The 22,249-nt window shown below is 47.3% G+C and overlaps 1 protein-coding gene across 1 annotated transcript in view; it reads left to right on the forward strand.

Annotated features, from left to right (window-relative positions):
- The window catches only part of MAST1 (microtubule associated serine/threonine kinase 1), a 104,761-nt gene that overhangs the window by 22,377 nt on the left and 60,135 nt on the right, over positions 1 to 22,249 (forward strand). The window contains exons 4-5 of the mRNA XM_063929762.1: positions 15,774 to 15,805; positions 21,217 to 21,308. Coding sequence (XP_063785832.1) covers positions 15,774 to 15,805; positions 21,217 to 21,308 — 124 coding nt within the window. The remainder of the gene's footprint in view (positions 1 to 15,773; positions 15,806 to 21,216; positions 21,309 to 22,249) is intronic.

The raw sequence follows: 22,249 nt of genomic DNA on the forward strand, positions 1-22,249 counted from the left end.
GCATTGCCATTTGGTACGTCTTAAGGGGGTCATTCCGAGTTGTTCGCTCGCAAGCTGCTTTTAGCAGCTTTACACACGCTAAGCCGCCGCCTACTGGGAGTGAATCTTAGATTCTTAAAATTGCGAACAAAAGATTCTCAAAATTGCGATTACACACTTCTTAGCAGTTTCTGAGTAGCTTCAAACTTACTCGGCATCTGCGATCAGTTCAGTGCTTGTCGTTCCTGGTTTGACGTCACAAACACACCCAGCGTTCGCCCAGACACTCCTCCGTTTCTCCAGCCACTCCCGCGTTTTTCCCAGAAACGGTAGCGTTTTTTCACACACTCCCATAAAACGGCTAGTTTCCGCCCATAAACACCCACTTCCTGTCAATCACACTCCGATCACCAGAACGATGAAAAAACCGTGAGTAAAATTCCTAACTGCATAGCAAATTTACTTGGCGCAGTCGCAGTGCGAACATTGCGCATGCGCACTAAGCGGAAAATCGCTGCGATGCGAAGAAATTTACAGAGCGAACAACTCGGAATGACCCCCTAAGACACTAACATGGGTCGCACCATGGAACGCTGTGGCAGGTGCAGTTTCTCCGTCTGATTATGGCTTCCTGGGGGAACGATTATGCCGCAGCACTCCCGCAGCACACCTCCAACACTTCCATAAGATGCCACATCTCTGTACGTCTTTTATAGCCATCCCATTTACCTCCCAGTAACCGCACAAATCTGTACTGCGACTCTGTATGTCCAAAATATGTCCTCATGCAAGTTGTGACCTTGAGATCGCGTCCATCAGGCACCCTACCAATATGTAGACTGGAGGAGCATCTGTTTAGGCTGTAACACTGGGCCTAATTCATGTTTGTATGCAACGGCCGATGTTCGTGCAATGGAGCAATTATCGACCAACTGCGCATGTTCTGCGGTTACACTGTGCCAATTCGCCGCTGCGATCCCGCTCACAATGAGGATTTCATGGAAAAGTGATTGACTGGAAGTGACCGTTTGGAGCTGTTAACGGGGAGTGCCCATTTTCGGGGCGTGTATCTGCAGTCAGCTGCAATCCTGTACGCAGAGAAGCATTGCGCCAGCGTCGCTACTGCCGCGTCCAGTCTACGTAGCCATAGGGTTATCCTTGCAGTCTGTGTTCTCCTTTATTGCGTATAGACTGGTGTACGCAATTGCGAATGAGTTTGCGATGGCTCCGGTGGGTGTCTCTTGTCATTCCTTGGCGGCATCCTCACTTGCTAACATTAGCTGTTGCGTAGCTTAGAACAATTGCAAATGCATTTGCGTACAAACATGAATTCTATCCACAGTGCGTACCTGGCCACACTGAGAACAGAGGAAAATGGTGAATAACAAATGAATGACAAATGTGAATGGGCACTTATAGCACACAAGAAGTTCCCCATTTATTACAGGCTCGCTCTGAAAGCAGCTTGGTGCACACAACCTGAACGCTGCAGGGATGTTTGGGGCGGCCTCTCCTGGCAATAGGTACAGCTTTTGCAGCTAAGGATGCTGGCAGTGGAGAAACGCACTGACAGATCTCTACAGTGAGATAGAACATTAACTGCACCAGCTGGCAGCTGAGGATCTATTGTCGCCAACAGAGGGAAGGAGCTGGCTCAGAGGTTAAGAGGGCTTACTCATAAATATTGATCCTGAAAGGCTTGTTGGTCTTCAAAGGGGGTTATGTTTTACTGTGAGGCTCATTACAAAACTGCAGCGCACAGACTCTTGTGATGTCACGCAATCACCAGACAGTAACAAGTCCAGAGATCAGGGTTAGGAGATTCTAAGGCCCAGATTTCCCACATCCTGCATCAATTCACATTGAGGTCCCCTTATTTGATGCAGTAAGTTATCTATTGAGAATGGCTTTCAGTGGGAGACGTAAATGTGATTTATGGCTTTTTTTGAGCGGAAGTTGTTTTAAAAAAAACAAACGCTAATTTTTGCATGACCTGTGACTGTGCACAAGGGTCAGGACTAATGGCGGCGCAGTCCACACATTACATGAGAGGGGAGGGGTTAACATACACGTAATGTATGTAATATATGTGCTGGCTGCCTGTCTCCGGGGATCAGCAGCACTGTGCATTTCACAGCCACTGCTGGTCACCTGGTACGGTAGGATTCACCGACGCCATGTTCCCGGAGGTCTGCGCATGTGCAGGACGCAGCGGTTAGCCCCCTGCCAGCGCGCAGGAGCTGCGCTGGCAGGTAGCTACTTAGCGGGTTTTGCACCCTTGCGGGGGAAAGTAGGGCCTGACATGTGGGGCGAACTAGCCCTGTGCTGGGCGTCCCCCCACATGTCAGAGGAACTGATCATAGCTGTGCTAAATTTAGCACATCTACGATCAGCTCTAAATCACTCCTTAAGTCCCCTGCGCTGCGGAGCATTGGCGGAGATCAGGGATAGCGGATAGATAACTTCACCAGGACATATATGTACACACTGGTATAACTACGCATATATATATATAAAAAACTGTATTAAGAATTAACAATAAAGATGGTATATGGCAGTGATTCCCAAACTCAGTCCTCAGGTATCTCCAATATATTAACATTTGAGAAGCTGATCAGGCTAGGGAGGTAGGGGAGCAGGGGTTCTGGGCATCTGGAAATCCCCCCTTTGTTTGCCTATGCATTAGTGTCTGTTATAACTTTCACAGTATGGTATCAGAGATTTACTGACCTTTATCCGGGTGTCAGAGCCGGATCATCCATTAGGTAACTCAGGCTACGGCGTATTGCCCAGCTGGCAACTGAGGTCCTTGGATTTCTCCAAAACATTTAACAGAGAGGAGAGAGGGGTCAACCAGTATCTTGCTTGGGGTCCCTGAAGATCAGCACAGGCATACTGTAGTAATAGTTGTATTTGTGACAGTGCCTGGGCCTAGGGGTGCTCGGGCCACAACCCTCCAGTGCCTGTTGGGACACAAGCTACTTGCCAGGGCTGAATTGCACAGGGCCGCATTAGCTGTCTCATTCACTCAGCTCCCCACGGCCTATTCTGCAGCTATAAAGGACCGTTACAATATGAATTATTGCAGGATTGCTGCATGGTGAAGTAACTGGCCAGCACTACAGCGACATTGTATTGTGCTAACTCGGCAATAATCCCTACCCCACAAGCTCGCTGCCTAGATGTCATTCTTGACTCTGAACTGTCCTTTGTTCCCCACATTCAATCTGTCTCAAGATCATGTTACATACATGTAAGAAACATATCCAAAACACGACCATATCTTACACAAGACACAGCAAAAACTCTAATCCATGCTCTCATTATTTCCCGCATTGATTATTGTAATAGTCTCCTGACCGGTCTTCCCAAACATAGGCTCTCGCAACTACAATCCATTCTGAATGCAGCTGCGAGGCTAATCTTCCTCGCTAGACGTTCATCGCCTGCAGATCCGCTCTGTCAGTCCCTCCATTGGTTACCGGTATTCTACCGTATTAAATATAAAATACTTTTAGTTACATACAAGTCTATTAACCAAACTGCACCAACATACATCTCCTCACTCATCTCAAGATATCTTCCTAACCGACCTCTTCGTTCTACACACGATCTACGTCTCTCATCCACACGTATTACTTGTTCCCACTCAAAATTACAGGACTTTGGTGGTCATTCCGAGTTGATCGCAGCCAGCAACTTTTTGCTGCTGGTGCGATCAACTAGTCCACGCCTATGGGGGAGTGTATTTTAGCTTAGCAAGGCTGCGAACGCTTGTGCAGCCCTGCTAAGCTAAAAAAGTTTTGTGTGAAAGAAGACTAGCCGAAGACCTACTTAGCCTGTGCGACGGCTCCAGCGATGCAGGTCCCGGCTTTGACGTCAGACATCCGCCCTCCGTTCTTCTGACCACACCTGCGTTTTCTCCACCACTCCCCAACAAACGACCGCTAACGGTCTGGTGACGCCCAGGAACACCTTCTTTCTGTCAATCTTCTTCCGGCCGCCGCTGCGACCGCTTTCTTCATAATCCGCATCGTAACCTGGCGATCCCTGTCGCCAGGCAACGACGCGCATGCGCATTCCTGGACCCGTTCGCACTGCAGCGACAAACCGCTGCGTGCGAACGGGTCGGAATGACCCCCTTTATATGGGTTTCACCCACTCTGTGGAATGCCCTCCCATGCACAATAAGACTTGCCTCTAGTCTCCTCCAAACCTTTAAACGTTCCCTGAAAACTCACCTCTTCAGACAAGCCTATCAAATTCCAGACCCACCCACATAACCTTCAGTGCTTCCCTATCTAATTACATCCTCTCTGTACAGTATTCATAACATCACATATTTTGTCTTTCTTTACTCTCACACCCTCCTGACACTTGGCCAACATTGCGGGGTGATCATATCATACAACCCATTAAGAACCTAGCAATCTGGTGGACCATTATGCAATAGGTAGCATCTATCCTTGTGTATCCTTGTGTAAGTTTGCGAGCAGGGCCTTCCTACCTCTATGTCTGTCTGTTTTTTCCCCAGTTTTGTTCTATTGCTGTTGTTCTAATTGTAAAGCGCAACGGAATATGCTGCGCTATATAAGAAAATGTTATTAATAATAATAATAATAATAGTAATAATAATAATAATAATAAAAAAATTAAAGCCTCCTATAGCAGCAGCTGAACCCAAGCATAACTGTGAGATATTCAGTCTCAACATAAGAAATAGCAAAAAGCATTTAATAAGTAATGGTGGACAGACCAGAGAGAAGGACGGAGCCCGCACTTGGATGTGAGTGGAGACAGACAAGATGGGGGTCAGGAATGAAGTAAGCGGAGACATATATGGGCCATGAGGGCAGACATGACATAGGGTGGGGCAGAAATAAATAGCATCCTATGGATAAAGGTTTCACAGTCAGCCCAGATGTTCGCTGGTGGAACTAGGCAGGTGATCTTTAGTCAAACCATTGATGACCAGCTTGCAGTCTCTTCATGAACATACATTCTTTATGTGGATTTGCTGATTTAAACACAGCACTACTGAAGACAGGAGCTCTCTTTCTTCAAATTACTGCTTTTCAGGAACCAGGCTGATGTTTTTTTCTGCCTTGTATGGAGGTCACTAGAATGCTCTCTGTATTGTATATAAGTCACTAAACGCTCCCTGTATTCTATATTGGTCACTAGATGGATCTCTGCATTGTATATGAGTCACTAGATTGTTCTCTGCAATGTCTGCATTGTAAATTGGTCAATTGAATTGTATATAGGTCTTAATCATTAATGCTCTCTGTATAATATATAAGTCATTAGAATGCTCTATGAAATGTACAGTGCTCGCTAACAGGCTCTCTGTGTTGCATATTGGTCACTAAAATGGTTTCTGTATTGTATATGTGCCACTTAAATCCACAATGTATTGTATCCCTAGAATGCTTCTTTGCATTGTATATTTGTCACTAGAATGTTCTTTATATCTCATGTTAGTTAATTTAGTGCTCTCACTTTTGTATATCATGTACTAGTTTGCTCCCTGTATCGTATATCAGTCATCAGAATGCTCTCTGTATTGCCTGCAGGCCACTAGAACACTCATTGTTTTGTGTATAGGTCAATATTTGGTCAATAGAATGTTCTCTGTTTTGTACAGTATATCAAGCTCTCTGTATTGTCTGTTGGTGAGTAGAATGCTGGTATTGTATAGCAGTCATTATAATTATCTCAATTGGTCAACAGAATGTAGTTTTCATTTAGTGTTCCAGGGTGTGTCCCGCAGTTACAGAGGAGCTGGGATGGACAGTTTGGAGATGTGTATATGGGACCCTGAGAGATCTATGAGAGCCTGAACCGGGTATCTGCATTTAAGCAGTTTCACCTCTCTATTGTGTTCCGCAAGCTGCCTGTGCTGTGCTTTCTCAATTGTTGGGCAGTAGACACTTCTACTTTCCTGCCAAATTCTGTTTGTTTCTGTTTTATTTGATCAGCTCAATTTACCAGTGAGCAGCCAAACTAGGTGTCTGTGTTGTGACTAATTAGCTAATAATATTGATATCTCTCTTGTCTGAGCATCTTGCTATGCCTGGCTTTCTGGGCCATACCCGGTAAATGACAGCATAAGTATTTGTGTATCTATATTGGTCAATGGACAATCATGCAAATGAAGGGACATTGGGGGTAATTCCAAGTTGATCGCAGCAGGAAATTTTTTAGCAGTTGGGCAAAACCATGTGCACTGCAGGGGGGGGGGGGGGGCAGATATAACATTTGCAGAGAGAGTTAGATTTGGGTGGGTTATTTTGTTTCTGTGCAGGGTAAATACTGGCTGCTTTATTTTTACACTGCAATTTAGATTTCAGTTTGAATACACCCCACCCAAATCTAACTCTCTCTGCACATGTTATATCTGCCCCCCCCTGCAGTGCACATGGGGGGTCATTCCGAGTTGTTCGCTCGGTAAAAATCTTCGCATCGCAGCGATTTTCCGCTTAATGCGCATGCGCAATGTCCGCACTGCGACAAGTAAATTTGCTATGCAGTTAGGAATTTTACTCACGGCTTTTTCATCGTTCCGGCGATCGTAATGTGATTGACAGGAAATGGGTGTTACTGGGCGGAAACAGGCCGTTTTATGGGCGTGTGGGAAAAAACGCTACCATTTCCGGAAAAAACGCAGGAGTGGCCGGAGAAACGGGGGAGTGTCTGGGCGAACGCTGGGTGTGTTTGTGACGTCAAACCAGGAACGACAAGTACTGAAATGTTCGCAGATGCCGAGTAAGTCTGGAGCAACTCAGAAACTGCTACGAGGTGTGTAATCGCAATATTGCGAATACATCGTTCGCAATTTTAAGATGCTAATATTCACTCCCAGTAGGCGGCGGCTTAGCATGAGCAAATCTACTAAAATCCGCTTGCGAGCGAACAACTCGGAATGACCCCCATGGTTTTGCCCAACTGCTAAAAAAATTCCTGCTGCGATCAACTTGGAATTACTCCCATTGGCAAGCTGTAAGGTCAGTATTAAAAGGTCTAGCCATTTGCAGGTTTCTTTTATTTTATTGGTTTAAAAAAGCCCTCTCACAACTGTTATCAAATACAGTGCATCCGGAAAGTATTCACAGCGCTTCTCTTTTTTTCCAAATTTTGTTATGTTACGTTTTGTTTGTTATGTATTCCAAAATGGAATAAATTATTTTTTCCCCCTCAAAATTCTACACACAATGAGGGTCATTCCGAGTTGATTTTCACAGCGCAGCGATCAGGTGAATAAACTGCATTTCTGCGCATGCGTATGCCCCGCAATGCGCACGCGCGACATACGGGTACAAAGCTCTTTGTGGTTGTGCTCAGGTTCTAGCAAAGTTTTCCTTCGCACTGGTGGCCGCAAGAAGATTGACAGGAAGGGGGCGTTACTGGGTGTCAACTGACCATTTTCAGGGAGTGTTTGAAAATATGCAGGCGTGTCTGAAAAAACGCAGGCGTGGCTGGGCGTTCGCTGGGCGGGTGTATGACGTCAAATCCGGACACGAATAGGCTGAAGTGATCGCAAGCGCTGAGTAGGTTCAGAGCTACTCTGAAAACTGCACAAACTGTTTTTGTAGAGCTCGGCTGCACATGCGTTCGCACTTCTGCTAAGCTAAAATACACTCCCAAGTGGGCGGCGGCATAGTGTTTGCATGGCTGCTAAAACTAGCTAGCGAGCGATCAACTTGGAATGACCCCCAATACCCCATAATGACAATGTGAAAAAAGTTTTTTTGAGATTTTTGCAAATTTAATTAAAATAGAAAAATGAAGAAATCACATGTACATAAGTATTCACGGCCTTTGTTCAATACTTTGTTGATGCACCTTTAGCAGCAATTACAGCCTCAAGTGTTTTGAATATGATGCCACAAACTTGGCACACCTATCTTTGAGCAGTTTCGCACATTCCTCTTTGCAGCACCTCTCGAGCTCCATCAGGTCGGATGGGAAGCGTCGGTGCACAGCCATTTTCAGATCTCTCCAGAGATGTTCAATCGGATTCAAGTCTGGGCTCTGGCTGGACCACTCAACAAGCAGGGCTGGTTCTAGACCTTGTGGCGCCCAGGGCGAAAGTTTCCTGTGGTGCCCCCCCCCCCCCAGGTAAAATAGGGGCGTGGATTCTGCATAGGGAAGGGGCATGGCCACAGTTATCTCCTTGTACTTGTGCCCCCCTGTAGCTGTACCCCCAGTAGATTTGCCCCCCCAGTAGTTCTGCCTCCAGCAGCTGTGCCCCCTGTAGCAGTGGCCCCAATAGTTGTGAGCCCAGTAACTGTGCCCCCAGTAGTTGTGACCTCTGTAGCTTTGCCCCCTGTAGCAGTGCCCCCAGTAGTTGTGCCCCCTGTAGCTGTGCCAGTGCCCCCCCTAACTGTGCCTCCTAACTGTGCCCCCTGTAGCTGTGCCCCTTGTAGCTGTACCCCCAGTAGTTGTGCCCCCTGTAGTTGTGCCCCCAGCAGTTGTGACCCCTGTAGCTGTGCCAGTGCCCCCAGTAGTTGTGCCCCCTGTAGCTGTGCCAGTGCTCCCTGTAGCTGTGCCCCTTGTAGCAGTGCCAGTGCCCCCAGTAGTTGTGCCCCATGTAGCTGTGCCAGTGCCCCCAGTAGTTGTGCCCCCTGTGGCTGTGCCAGTGCCCCCAGTAGTTGTGCCCCCTGTAGATGTGCCAGTGTCCCCAGTAGTTGTGCCAGTGCCCTCAGTAGTGCCCTCAGTAGTTGTGCCCCAGTAGCGCCGCACACGCACATAAAAAACAACAACACACACCATACTTACCGCTCCTGCTTGCTGCCCTCCGTCTCCGGCCACCGGCCCCTCTCTACTCATGACGTCTCTCCCATAGTAGCGCCGCACAGACACTAGGGGTCAATTATGACCTCTAGTGTCAGTCAGCAACGCCCTCTGCAGCTGGCGCCCACACAGCCCAAGTTGCCTGCTGCAGCCGGGGGGGGGGGGGGGAAATTAGTATGCGGCTCTTGCCCTCGGGGCAGTGGCGCCACGGGCAAGAGCCACTACTGCACTTAAGGACAATCACAGAGTTGATATCTTGGCTGTGTGCTTAGGGTCGTTGTCCTGCTGAAAGATGAACTGTTGCCCCAGTCTGAGGTCAAGAGAGCTCTGGAGCAGGTTTTCATCCTGAATGTCTCTGTACATTGCTGCATTCATCTTTCCCTCTATCCTGACTAGTCTCCCAGTTCCTGCTGCTGAAAAACATCCCCACACCATGATGCTGCCACCACCATGCTTCACTGTAGGGATAGTATTGGCCTGGTGATGAGCAGTGCCTGGTTTCCTCCAAACATGACGCCTGACATTCACACCAAAGAGTTCAATCTTTGTCTCATCAGACTAGAGAATTTTGTTTCTCATGGTCTGAGAGTCCTTTAGATGCATTTTGGCAAACTCCAGGTGGACTGCCATGTGCTTTTTACTAAGGAGTGGCTTCCGTCTGGCCACTCTACCGTACAGGCCTGATTGGTGGATTGCTGCAGAGATGGTTGTCCTTCTGGAAGTTTTCTCCTCTCTTCACAGAGGAATGCTCTAGCTCTGACAGATGACCATCGGGTTCTTGGTCACTTTCTCTGACAGATGACCATCGGGTTCTTGGTCACTTTCCTGACTAGGGCCCTTCTCCCCCAATCGTTCAGTTTAGATGGCCGGCCAGCTCTAGCAAGAGTCCTTGTGGTTCCGAACTTCTGATGGAGGCCACTGTGTTCATTGGGACCTTAAAAGGAGCAGATATTTTTCTGTACCCTTCCCCAGATTTGTGCCTCAAGACAATTCTGTCTCGGAGGTCTACAGACAATTCCTTTTGACTTCATGCTTGGTTTGTGCTCAGACATGCACTGTCAAGTGTGTGACGTTATATAGACAGGTGTGTGCCTTTCCAAATCATGTCCAATCAACTGAGTTTACCACAGGTGGACTCCAATTAAGCTGAAGGAACATCTCAAGGATGATCAGTGGAAACAGGATGCACCTGAGTTAAATTTTGAGCTTCATGGCAAAGGCTGTGAATACTTATTTACATGTGATTTCTTAGTTTCTTATTTTTATTAAATTAGCAAAAATCTAAAAAAAAAAAACTTTTTTTTCACATTGTCATTATGGGGTATTGTATGTAGAATTTTGAGGGGAAAAAATGAATTTATTCCGTTTTGGAATAAGGCTGTAACATAACAAAATGTGGAAAAAGTGAAGCACGGTGAATACTTTCCGTATGCACTGTAAATTGTTTTTATCTTCTATGCATAATTCTGTGCATATCAGTCTTGCTTTTATATTATCAGGAAATGGAATAGTCAAAATGATAATGCAATCTCATACCTCCCAACATGACCCTCTCCAGGAGGGACAGAATGCTCTGCTTCTGGACTATTTTCTTTTTTTATGATTGCCATCACCTGTGCTGAAACACCTTCCTTATCCATTAACTTGTTCAAAACAGGTGCCGGCAATCATAAATGAAGAGAAAAGTCCAGAAGCAGAGCATTGTGTCCCTCCTGGAGATGGTCATGTTGGGTGGTATGCAATCTATTTGGTAACGGTTGCAGGTAGGTGGATAGAAACAGATAGATCATTAGCCATATCACATGACCCTCTCCAGGAGGGACATTCTCTGCTCCTGGACTTCCCTCTTAATTTATGGTTGCCATCACCTGTGCTGAAACACCTTTCTTATCCATGGACCTGTTCAAAACAGGTGTCAGCAATCACAAATTAAGAGGAAGGTCCAGGAGCACAGCATTGTGTCCCTCCTGGTGAGGGTCATGTTGGGAGGTATGGCCATATGTAGGTGACATTCCTCTTATCATGCTTATACATCTATATATTGTAACAGTATGAAGGTTTGAGTGTTGCTCAGAGTAGGGCAGGATCTAATCTGCTGGTCTGGGAACAAGCAATGTTATGCCCTCACGTGACCAACCCATTTGGTTTCTGCCAGCACTGCTAAAGCCTGCCTACCGCTGTCACACCATTTAGGCTCAGATGGAGAAAAATGTCACCTTAGGTCCGACTCCCACCTGAATCCACTTCCATAACTGGTCCACTATAGGGATGACCATCATGGGTTAACTATCGATAATCACCATTGATGGTACCATTGATTGTTAACTTAGATGGGTAAAAACCATCTGCAAGGGAACCATTGGTGGTTGCATCCACCGCTGGTCACTCCTGCTCTACCATTAAATGGGCTGCGGGCCAATCGGAGTTCTGGGGTGGGGCTTCATAGGTGCTTCAGGGGGAGGAGCTAGACTGAGTGTCCCGACACTTTTGTGAATAAAAAAAAGAAAATAATAAATTGGTGCTTCTTTTTCATCGATGGTGGAAACCATCTGGTTCTCCCCTATTGATGGTGAAAGTATACTACATTGGGCATAGACTATCGATGATTTTAAATCATAGATGGTTGATGGCCATCCCTAGTCCACTACTGATTTTATGAAGATCTCCCCTCAAGTAGTGAGAAGGAAGTGAGCGTTGATGGGCTCCTCACATGTGGTCAATGAATACTGCAGCTCCTGTTCCCTCATTAGGTGTGTTGTTAGCAGTTGTTCCTCTCTGATGATGAGCAAATGAGTACTCTGCAGAGCTCAGCAGCAGCAACCACATTTCCTGGGGGTGTCCCCGTGCATGGCCCCTCCACATACAGGTGTGCCACATTCCCTGGGCATGGCCCCTCCAACTACAGGTGTGCCACATTCCCTGGGCATGGCCCCTCCAACTACAGGTGTGCCACATTCCCTGGGCATGGCCCCTCCACATACAGGTGTGCCACATTCCCTGGGCATGACCCCTCCACCTACAGGTGCGCCACATTCCCTGGGCTTAGCCCCTCCACATACAGGTGTGCCACATTCCCTGGGCATGGCCCCTCCACCTACAGTTGTGCCACATTCCCTGGGCATGGCCCCTGGTGCCACATTCCCTGGGCATGACCCCTCCACCTACAGATGTGCCACATTCCCTCGGCATGGCCCCTCCACATACAGGTGTGCCACATTCCCTGGTCATGGCCCCTCCACCTACAGGTGTGCCGCATTCCCTGGGCATGGCCCCTCCACATACAGGTGTGCCACATTCCCTGGGCATGGCCCCTCCACCTACAGGTGTGCCACATTCCCTGGGCATGGCCCCTGCAGCTGCAGGTGTGCCACATTTCCTGGGGTGGCCCTAAACACTCCTTTGAATTGCTGCACACACTTCTGCCACGGTAAGCGCCGGGTATATTTATTTTATTATTTATTACCAGTTCTTTATATAGTGCACACATTCCGCAGCGCTTTACAGGGGGTCATTCCGAGTTGTTCGCTCGTTGCCGATTTTCGCTATATTGCGATTAGTCGCTTACTGCGCATGCGCTTAGTTATTTTACACAAAAGTTAGGTATTTTACTCACGGCATAACAAGGTTTTTTCATCGTTCTGGTGATCGTACTGTGATTGACAGGAAGTGGGTGTTTCTGGGCGGAAACTTGCCGTTTTGTGGGCGTGTGCGAAAAAACGCTGGCGTTTCTGGGAAAAACGCGGGAGTGTCTGAAGAAACGGGGGAGTGTCTGGGCGAACGCTGGGTGTGTTTGTGACGTCAAACCAGGAACGAAACTGACTGAGCTGATCGCAATGGCTGAGTAAGTCTCGAGCTACTCAGAAACTGCTAAGAAATTTCTATTCACAATTCTGCTAATCTTTCGTTCGCAATTCTGCTAAGCTAAGATACACTCCCAGAGGGCGGCGGCTTAGCGTGTGCAATGCTGCTAAAAGCAGCTAGCGAGTGAACAACTCGGAATGAGGGCCTACAGAGAGGTATATATGTCCTTACTTACTTGGAGTTGGGACAAAAGTGCCAACTATCAGGGTAGCAGTGCAGTCACCTTAAATCATGTCTGTGCCGCCTAAACCAGCAGCTCATCATAATGACATCATCAGCAGTATTCCGTTCCCAAAGCTGATACAGTGACTCATTATCTCCACTTTTCAGACAATCTTTCTGATGGGATTAACACGTTTTCTTGGCTTATTCCGCTTCGCGTTTGTCCCTGTTTTCTCTCCGGGATATCTCAGCATTTTCCATAACGGTGTCTCTGTCTCCGTAGTAACTGAGCTCCGATGCAGCGAGGTTTGGGAATAGGGGAATATTACAGAGTGTAGCATTGAACTGCAAAGTGCTTTCTCTCTCTGTATATATTGATAATATGCATCTCTGCTTATTATCGTAGATAGGATACAATGTTATTGTGTATATATAATGTGTTTATGTGTATATATGAGTGTGTGTGTGTGTGTGTGTGTGTGTGTGTGTGTGTGTGTGTATAGGTGTGTGTATTATGTGTGTGTATAGGTTAACATATCACATATGCAAACTGTAAAGTCTTACTTTATCAATGAAAGCTACCAGGGCTTCTCCAGCTGCTGGGAAACTACAAGTCCCAGCATTTATATTAACAATCTTAAGGTGAACTCATGCTTCTGGCATTCTAGGGTTAAAGCAGCTTTATGCTCGGTGCTGCCACCTGCTGGCCTCTGCTTTACAATATCCCCCATCCGCAACAATAGCTAATTTAAGGCTAAACACCTTAGTTACATCCTGGCAGCGGTATTCAAAGCTTCTCTTTTTATAAATATGTATATAAAAAAAAGATGGGACTCCAATTTATCAAATGGAGACAGGACTTTAGTTCATCAGAAATATGTAGGGAGTCAACGCTAGTGGTAAGCATTTACCGGCGAAGGCTTCCCCGTAATTGTGCATGGGTAAGCCAAATTATCAGGTGCTGTACTGTCATGATTCCTGTATATATATATATATATATATATATATATATATATTTATTTATTTATTTGGTTGGACTGCTCCAGAAAATAAGGTGCCTCTGACACCCGACTCATACTAAGCAAGAAACACCCTCATTCTGAGCAGTGTAAACTTCTACTCCTTCAAATGTCCCAAAATCTTATTCTGCACAATCCTACGCTGGTGGAAATCCAGGTGCACCTGTGCAACTGAAAGTGCATCCAAATGGTGCTTTGCCTGGTTCCTCGACTGGGGTTCACTACGGCTGGCCGGCGGTCGGGCTCCCGGCGACCAGCATCCCGGCGCCGGGAGCCCGACCGCCGGCTTACCGACAGCTTGGCGAGCGCAAATGAGCCCCTTGCGGGCTCGCTGCGCTCGCCACGCTACGGGCACGGTGGCGCGCTACGCGCGCCACACTATTTTAGTCTCCCTCTATGGGGGTCGTGGACCCCCACGAGGGAAAATAAGTGTCGGTATGCCGGCTGTCGGGCTCCCGGCGCCGGTATACTGAGCGCCGGGAGCCCGACTGCCGGCAAACAGAAGACCACCCCCTCGACTGTATTGACCTTCACAAGTGAGCTCTAATGTTTTTGGATGATACCACCTTGTTCCTAGAGGCTGTATGATTCTGTTCATGGGAATGTACACTCACTGGTCATCTCACGACTCGACTACTGCAATGTACTCCTCACTGGCCTCACTTGCTCCCATCTCGGTCCCCTCCAATCTGTCCTCAATTCCGCAGCTAGGCTCATCTTCCTCTCCCGCTGCTCCACTTCTGCCACTCCCCTTCGACTAAATCTACACTGGCTCCCATTCCCCTACAGAATCCTCTTCAAACTCCTCACGTCCACATACAAGGCCATCTCTAATTCCACTGCTCCCTACATCTCCAACCTCCTCTCCCTTCATACTCCCTCCCGCCCACTACGGTCGGCTGATGACCGTCGCCTCTCCACCGCCTTGGTCACTGCTTCCCATGCACGAGCTCAGGATTTTGCCCGTGCTGCACCCCTTCAGTGGAACACGCTCCCCTGCTCCATTAGACTTTGCAAAGCTTCAAACGGGCACTGAAAACCCACCTATTTATCAAAGCGTACCCCTCCGATGCATAACCTAGTCCTGAGGCTGCTCCTCCATCCCCCTGCCTCATGCCTTGAACATCTCTGCTTTGCTTGCATACCGTCATCAGGCTTCCTCCTGCTTGCTTGCACCTCATGTCATCTGTCTGTCGCCTCTCCCCACTAGATTGTTAGCTCTTCAGAGCAGGGCCCTCTTTCCTCTTGTTGTCTAAGCCCTCTTCTCGACACATTTCACTCAGCGACCATCTTTACCTACTTTTTCTCGTACTGGTAAAGGCTCCTCTCTATCTATGGCCGCCAGCCCCAAGTAGTACAATGATTACTCCCTTGCTACTTACATCTAAGCTGTATTATGTTTTGAGAATTGTGGTGCTCCTTGTTACCTGTACTCTATGGGCCTAATTCTGAGTTGATCGCAGCAGCAAATTTGTTAGCAGTTGGGCAAAACCATGTGCACTGCAGGTGGGGCAGATATAACATGTGCAGAGAGAGTTAGATTTGGGTGGGGTATATTCAAACTAAAATCTAAATTGCAGTGTGAAAATAAAGCAGCCAGTATTTACCCTGCACAGAAACAATATAACCCACCCAAATCTAACTCTCTCTGCACATGTTATATCTCCCCCCCCCCCCCCCCCCGTGCACATGGTTTTTCCAAATTGCTAACAAACTTGCTGCTGCGATCAACTCAGAATTACCCCCTATTTCTGTTATTTATTTACTGTTATGCTAAGATTTGTCTCCCTGTACTGTCCTTTGTACGACGCTGCAAAACACTTGTGGCGCCCTATAATTAAAATGTAATAATAATAATCATACTGTATCCGTGAGATTGTTATTGGAATAGGCGTTTTTACAGTAGTATGACTATAAATTGCTGGCTTGTCTCTTGATCTATTTCATTTGTTTCAGAAGGATCTGCCTCTGCCTAGGAAAAGCAGCGGGTAAGTGCACTGGGGTCAGTTGGGCACGGGGGAATGTGTAGGAGGAAGCGATGCCATTGTTTAACGGGTAGAATCCTCTTGTACCCTTTCAGAGAGCAAGACAGCAAATTCCTGGGTCTCGGCCCGACCTTGGTAAAGAGCAGGGTCAGGAGCCCAGGACTTTTGCATTCAGATCTACAAAAACCCCGGATTGATGCACGTTCACGTGCAAAACCCCAGGATTTTCATGTATGTGTGAAAGGGGTATAGATGAGAATACAGATGAAAATCCCTGTTCCAATTAGAAATAGGTACACTCCCAAACACAGATTATAGCTCCTGTATGGACACACATAGGAAACACAGATTATAGCTCCTGTATGGACACACATAGGAAACACAGATTATAGCTTCTGTATGGACACACATAGGAAACACAGATTATAGCTTCTGTATGGACACACATAGGAAACACAGATTATAGCTCCTGTATGGACACACATAGGAAACACAGATTATAGCTCCTCTATGGACACACATAGGAAACACAGATTATAGCTCCTGTATGGACACACATAGGAAACACAGATTATAGCTCCTGTATGGACACACATAGGAAACACAGATTATAGCTCCTGTATGGACACACATAGGAAACACAGATTATAGCTCCTCTATGGACACACATAGGAAACGCAGATTATAGCTCCTCTATGGACACACATAGGAAACACAGATTATAGCTCCTCTATGGACAAACAGGGGCTTGACACGGGATAATCAGAAATTTTCAGATCTAAATACGGACATGAGGTATACAGAGACTAGCACCCCTGGGCCCGGAAATGGAGTATACTGAGATTAGTATCCCTAGATCCGGGCATGGGGTATACTGAGATTAGTACCTCTAGCCCCGGACATGGAGTATACAGAAATTAGCACCTCTAGCCCCGGACATGGAGTATACAGAAATTAGTACCTCTAGGCCCGGACATGGAGTATACAGAGATTAGCACCTCTAGCCCCGGGCATGGAGTATACAGAGATTAGCACCTCTAGCCCCGGACATGGAGTATATGGAGAGTAGTACCTCTAGCCCCGGACATGGAGTATACAGAGATTAGTACCTCTAGCCCAGGACATGGAGTATACAGAGATTAGCACCTCTAGCCCCGGACATGGGCCCTCATTCCGAGTTGTTCGCTCGGTAAAAATCTTTGCATCGCAGCGATTTTCCGCTTAATGCGCATGCGCAATGTTCGCACTGCGACTGCGCCAAGTAAATTTGCTATGTACTTAGTAATTTTACTCACGGCTTTTTCATCGTTTTGGCGATCGTAATGTGATTGACAGGAAATGGGTGTTACTGGGCGGAAACAGGCCGTTTTATGGGCGTGTGGCAAAAAACGCTACCGTTTCCGGAAAAAACGCAGGAGTGGCCGGAGAAACGGAGGAGTGTCTGGGCGAACGCTGGGTGTGTTTGTGACGTCAAACCAGGAACGACAAGCACTGAACTGATCGCAGATGCTGAGTAAGTCTGAAGCTACTCAGAAACTGCTACGAGGTGTGTAATCGCAATATTGCGAATACATCGTTCGCATTTTTAAGATGCTAAGATTCACTCCCAGTAGGCGGCGGCTTAGCGTGAGCAACTCTGCTAAAATCGCTTTGCGAGCGAACAACTCGGAATGAGGGCCATGGAGTATATGGAGAGTAGTACCTCTAGCCCCGGACATGGAGTATACAGAGATTAGTACCTCTAGCCCCGGACATGGAGTATATGGAGAGTAGTACCTCTAACCCTGGACATGGAGTATACAGAGATTAGCACCTCTAGCCCCGGACATGGAGTATATGGAGAGTAGTACCTCTAGCCCCGGACATGGAGTATATGGAGAGTAGTACCTCTAACCCTGGACATGGAGTATATAGAGATTAGCACCTCTAGCCCCAGACATGGAGTATATGGAGAGTAGTACCTCTAGCCCCGGACATGGAGTATACAGAGATTAGCACCTCTAGCCCCGGACATGGAGTATACAGAGATTAGCACCTCTAACCCCGGACATGGAGTATGTGGAGAGTAGTACCTCTAACCCTGGACATGGAGCATACAGAGATTAGCACCTCTAGCCCCGGACATGGAGTATATGGAGAGTAGTACCTCTAGCCCCGGACATGGAGTATATGGAGAGTAGTACCTCTAACCCTGGACATGGAGTATACAGAGATTAGCACCTCTAGCCCCGGACATGGAGTATATGGAGAGTAGTACCTCTAGCCCCGGACATGGAGTATATGGAGAGTAGTACCTCTAACCCTGGACATGGAGTATACAGAGATTAGCACCTCTAGCCCCGGACATGAAGTATATGGAGAGTAGTACCTCTAGCCCCGGACATGGAGTATACAGAGATTAGTACCTATAGCCCCGGATATGGAGTATACAGAAATTAGCACCTCTAGCCCCGGATGGATTATACAGAGATTAGCATCTCTAGGTCCGGGCATGGGGCACTTCTGCTAACATAAAATACACTCCCCAGTGGGCGGCGGCATAGCGTTTGCACGGCTGCTAAAAACTGCTAGCGAGCGATCAACTCGGAATGACCCCCATGGTTTTACCCAACTGCTAACAAATTTGCTGCTGCGATCAACTCTGAATTAGGCCCATGGAGTATACTAAGATTAGTACCTCTAGTCCCGGATGGAGTATACAGAGATTAGTACCTCTAGCCCCGGATGGAGTATACAGAGATTAGTACCTCTAGCCCCAGATGGAGTATACAGAGATTAGTACCTCTAGCCCCGGACATGGACTATATGGAGATTAGTACCTCTAGCCCCAGGCATGGACTATATGGAGATTAGTACCTCTAGTCCCGGACAAGGACTATATGGAGATTAGTACCTCTAGCCCGGACATGGACTATATGGAGATTAGTACCTCTAGCCCCGGACATGGACTATATGGAGATTAGTACCTCTAGCCCCGGGCATGGAGTATACAGAGACTAGTACCTCTAGGCCCGAACATGGAGTATACAAAAATTAGCACGTCTAGTGCCAAAAATGGAGTATATAGAGATTAGCACCTCTAGGTCCTGGACATGGGGTATACAGAGATTTGCACTTTTAGGACTGGACCTGGGGTATATAGAGATTAGCACCTCCAGTGGCATATAAACTAATACTGAATATGGGGAATACGGACTTTAGCATGTCTATTGTTGCACACATACAGATCCTCCGTATACAGCAGGGCATATAGCGTAGGATATACATTTTAACATGTCTAGAACATGATTCGGGATTACAGAGCATGACCATGAATTTATCTAGTGACGGACATGCAGAATATAATTCTAGCACCTCTAATATCCCATTGAAAATGGGGATTACAGATCCTGGACCATCTAGTTGTAGATATGACCGATATACATACACATATCCTACAGGCTGGACACACACACACACACACACACACACACACACACACACACACACACGGCACTCACACTTATTTAGAGACACAGAAATTGATGTGTTGACGTAATATAATTCTAAATATAAATGTGTAGCGATTATTGCTGCTTGCACTATGTATACTAACAGACAGGACAAAGGACGCGTGTAACAGATGTGTCACATGCAGTCCCATGCACACTGGTGACCAGTGACAGACACACTAGCAGCACAGCACACATCTGCAGACACACACCTCTCCATATTCCCGTCTGCTCGCCCCTCCTGTCTGCAGATCTCTCTGCTGCTTCCTTCTCCCTCCACTCGTCCTCATAATATCCTTGTCATCTCTCCCGGCCTCCGTTCCTATTCTCACTTCTTCCCCTAGGTCTTCTCCCCTCCTGCCTACTAGTGTATGCCTTTGTCTTCTTCTCCCTCCCTCCTCTTCTTCTTATCTCGTGGATGCAAATCCCTCCTCCACCTGCCCTCCCTCTCTCCATGTCATATCTTCCTCATCATCACCCTCTCTGCTCTCTTTACCTATACATCACAGCGTCCTTCTGACCCCAACCTGACCGTCTTCCTGTCTCCTGTCCTGTCCAATTATCCATAGCCGTCTCCCTGTCCTTATCCATCCCTGTCTCTCCCTTCTTCTCTCTGACCTCCCTCTTTCCTGCATTTTATGTCCTCCCTGCTTGTGTATCTCCCCCTCTTCAGTATCCCCTTATCTTGTCCTGTCCCCGTCTTCTCATTATCCATTTCCCACATTAGTTTCCCACAGCTACAATGCTTCCTCTAGTCCCTCTTTGATCACCCTAATCCACCCTCCTTCATCTGTGACACCCAGACTTACCTGGCCGTGGTCACCTACCCTTACCAGCCATGTTCAGACGCACCAAGAGGTAACTCTCATGCCATAGGAAGGGGGGGGGGGGGGGGGGCACAGATGGTGACAGTGGGGGTTGGGGGGGGGGGGGGTAGATTAACTAGGGTAAAGAGAAATATATCTGCCTTGTGCACCTGACAGCTATGGGGATAAAATGCAGTGATGTCTCTGTGTCAGTGGCTGTGATGACATTGCTCTGTGTTCCGGTATACAGATATCTTGTGGATACTGTATGCTATAACATGGGTTTATTTATGTAATGTGTGTGTGCATGTAACCTTAATATAGACTTACTGCATGTATATACCATATCAGTAGATGCCGGCAAGTATTCTTTCATGTCTGCAATAACTGCATGTATAGATATTCTAATGGCTCTAAACAAATGCATTGTGTGGAGGACGGAGTATTCTGACAAGGTGACGCTTGCCTGTTGAGCTAACAATTAGATACTGTTATGAGGGTAAAGTTGCATTAACTTACACTCTAATATAGAAGACATAACATGCAGTACATGGAATTGAGTATAATGGGGGGGGTCCCTGTCAATCACGGCTTACACCCTAATGCACATTGGATATAGAGCCACTCATAATTCTGTTCTACAGAAACCACACTTGTACAGGCAGCGCATAGAGTTAAACGTATTCTGAAAATGAGTGATTGGGGCTCCAGCCCGCAGAGCTTACACTCTAATAGATAATATCGACTGGGGAAGTGCATTAGACAGAATGGAGTGCATCGGAAGCGTTTCAAAAGGCATATTTTATTCATGGCTGTCGGTATCTGATTGTGTGTGTGTGTGTGTGTGTGTGTGTGTGTGTGTGTGTGTGTGTGTGCAGCGAAGCACATGTGTGTGTGCATGTAAGTATGTAGCAGGTCTCCCCGGGGACAGCACGCTGTGACTCGTATCTGCCAGCTGCGCTGTCTAGTCTGAGATTCCAGACTTGCTGTCTGTGGACATCTCCCAGTGCTGTGTCAGTCAGATGTCTTTCCAGGGCTTTTGTTCCGCTACACATAAATGATGCTTATTAGCACAGAATACAGATGCTGCAATACAAACCACTCTCTTCTCTTGCAGTTGCAGAAGCAGCAACAGGAAGAGCTTGATCCTCACAAGCAGTAGTTCTCCCACCCTTCCCCGGCCGCACTCACCTCTTCCGGGGCACCTAGGTAAGTTTTCGGGCAATGGGGAACACCCCCCTTATTCCATAGTGACAGCTGATAAATCAGTATAAGTAACATTGCAATGTCTGGTCTGACCACCTAACTACAGGGTGACATAGACAGAATGGTGAAATATAGAAGGCTGACCCTCCTACTGCAGGGTGACATAGACAGAATGGGGAGATATGGAAGGCTGACCCTCCTACTGCAGGGTGACATAGACAGAATGGGGAGATATGGAAGGCTGACCCTCCTACTGCAGGGTGACATTGACAGAATGGGGAGATATGGAAAGCTAACCCCCCCACTGCAGGGTTACATAGACAGAATGGTGAGATATGGAAGGCTGGCCCTCCCACTGTAGGGTGACATAGACAGAATGGGGAGATAAGGAAGGCTGACTCTCCCACTGCAGGGTGACATAAACAGAATGGGGAGATATGGAAGGCTGATCCTCCCACTGCAGGGTGACATAGACAGGATGGGAAGATAGGGAAGGCTGACCCTCCCACTGCAGGGTTACATAGACAGAATGGTGAAATATGGAAGGCTGACCCTCCCACTGCAGGGTGACATAGACAGAATGGGTAGATATGGAAGGCTGACCCTCCCACTGCAGGGTGACATAGACAGGATGGGAAGATATGGAAGGCTGACCCTCCCACTGCAGGGTTACATAGACAGAATGGTGAAATATGGAAGGCTGACCCTCCCACTGCAGGGTGACATAGACAGGATGGGGAGATATGGAATGCTGATCCTCCCACTGCAGGGTGACATAAACAGAATGGTGAGATATGGAAGGCTGACCATCCCACTGTAGGGTGACATAGACAGAATGGTGAGATATGGAAGGCTGACCCTCCTACTGCAGGGTGACATAGACAGAATGGTGAGATATGGAAAACTAAACCTCCCACTGCAGGGTGACACAGACAGAATGGGGA

This window comes from Pseudophryne corroboree, chromosome 6 (genome assembly GCF_028390025.1).
Source record: "Pseudophryne corroboree isolate aPseCor3 chromosome 6, aPseCor3.hap2, whole genome shotgun sequence".
Classification (NCBI taxonomy): Eukaryota; Metazoa; Chordata; class Amphibia; order Anura; family Myobatrachidae; genus Pseudophryne; species Pseudophryne corroboree.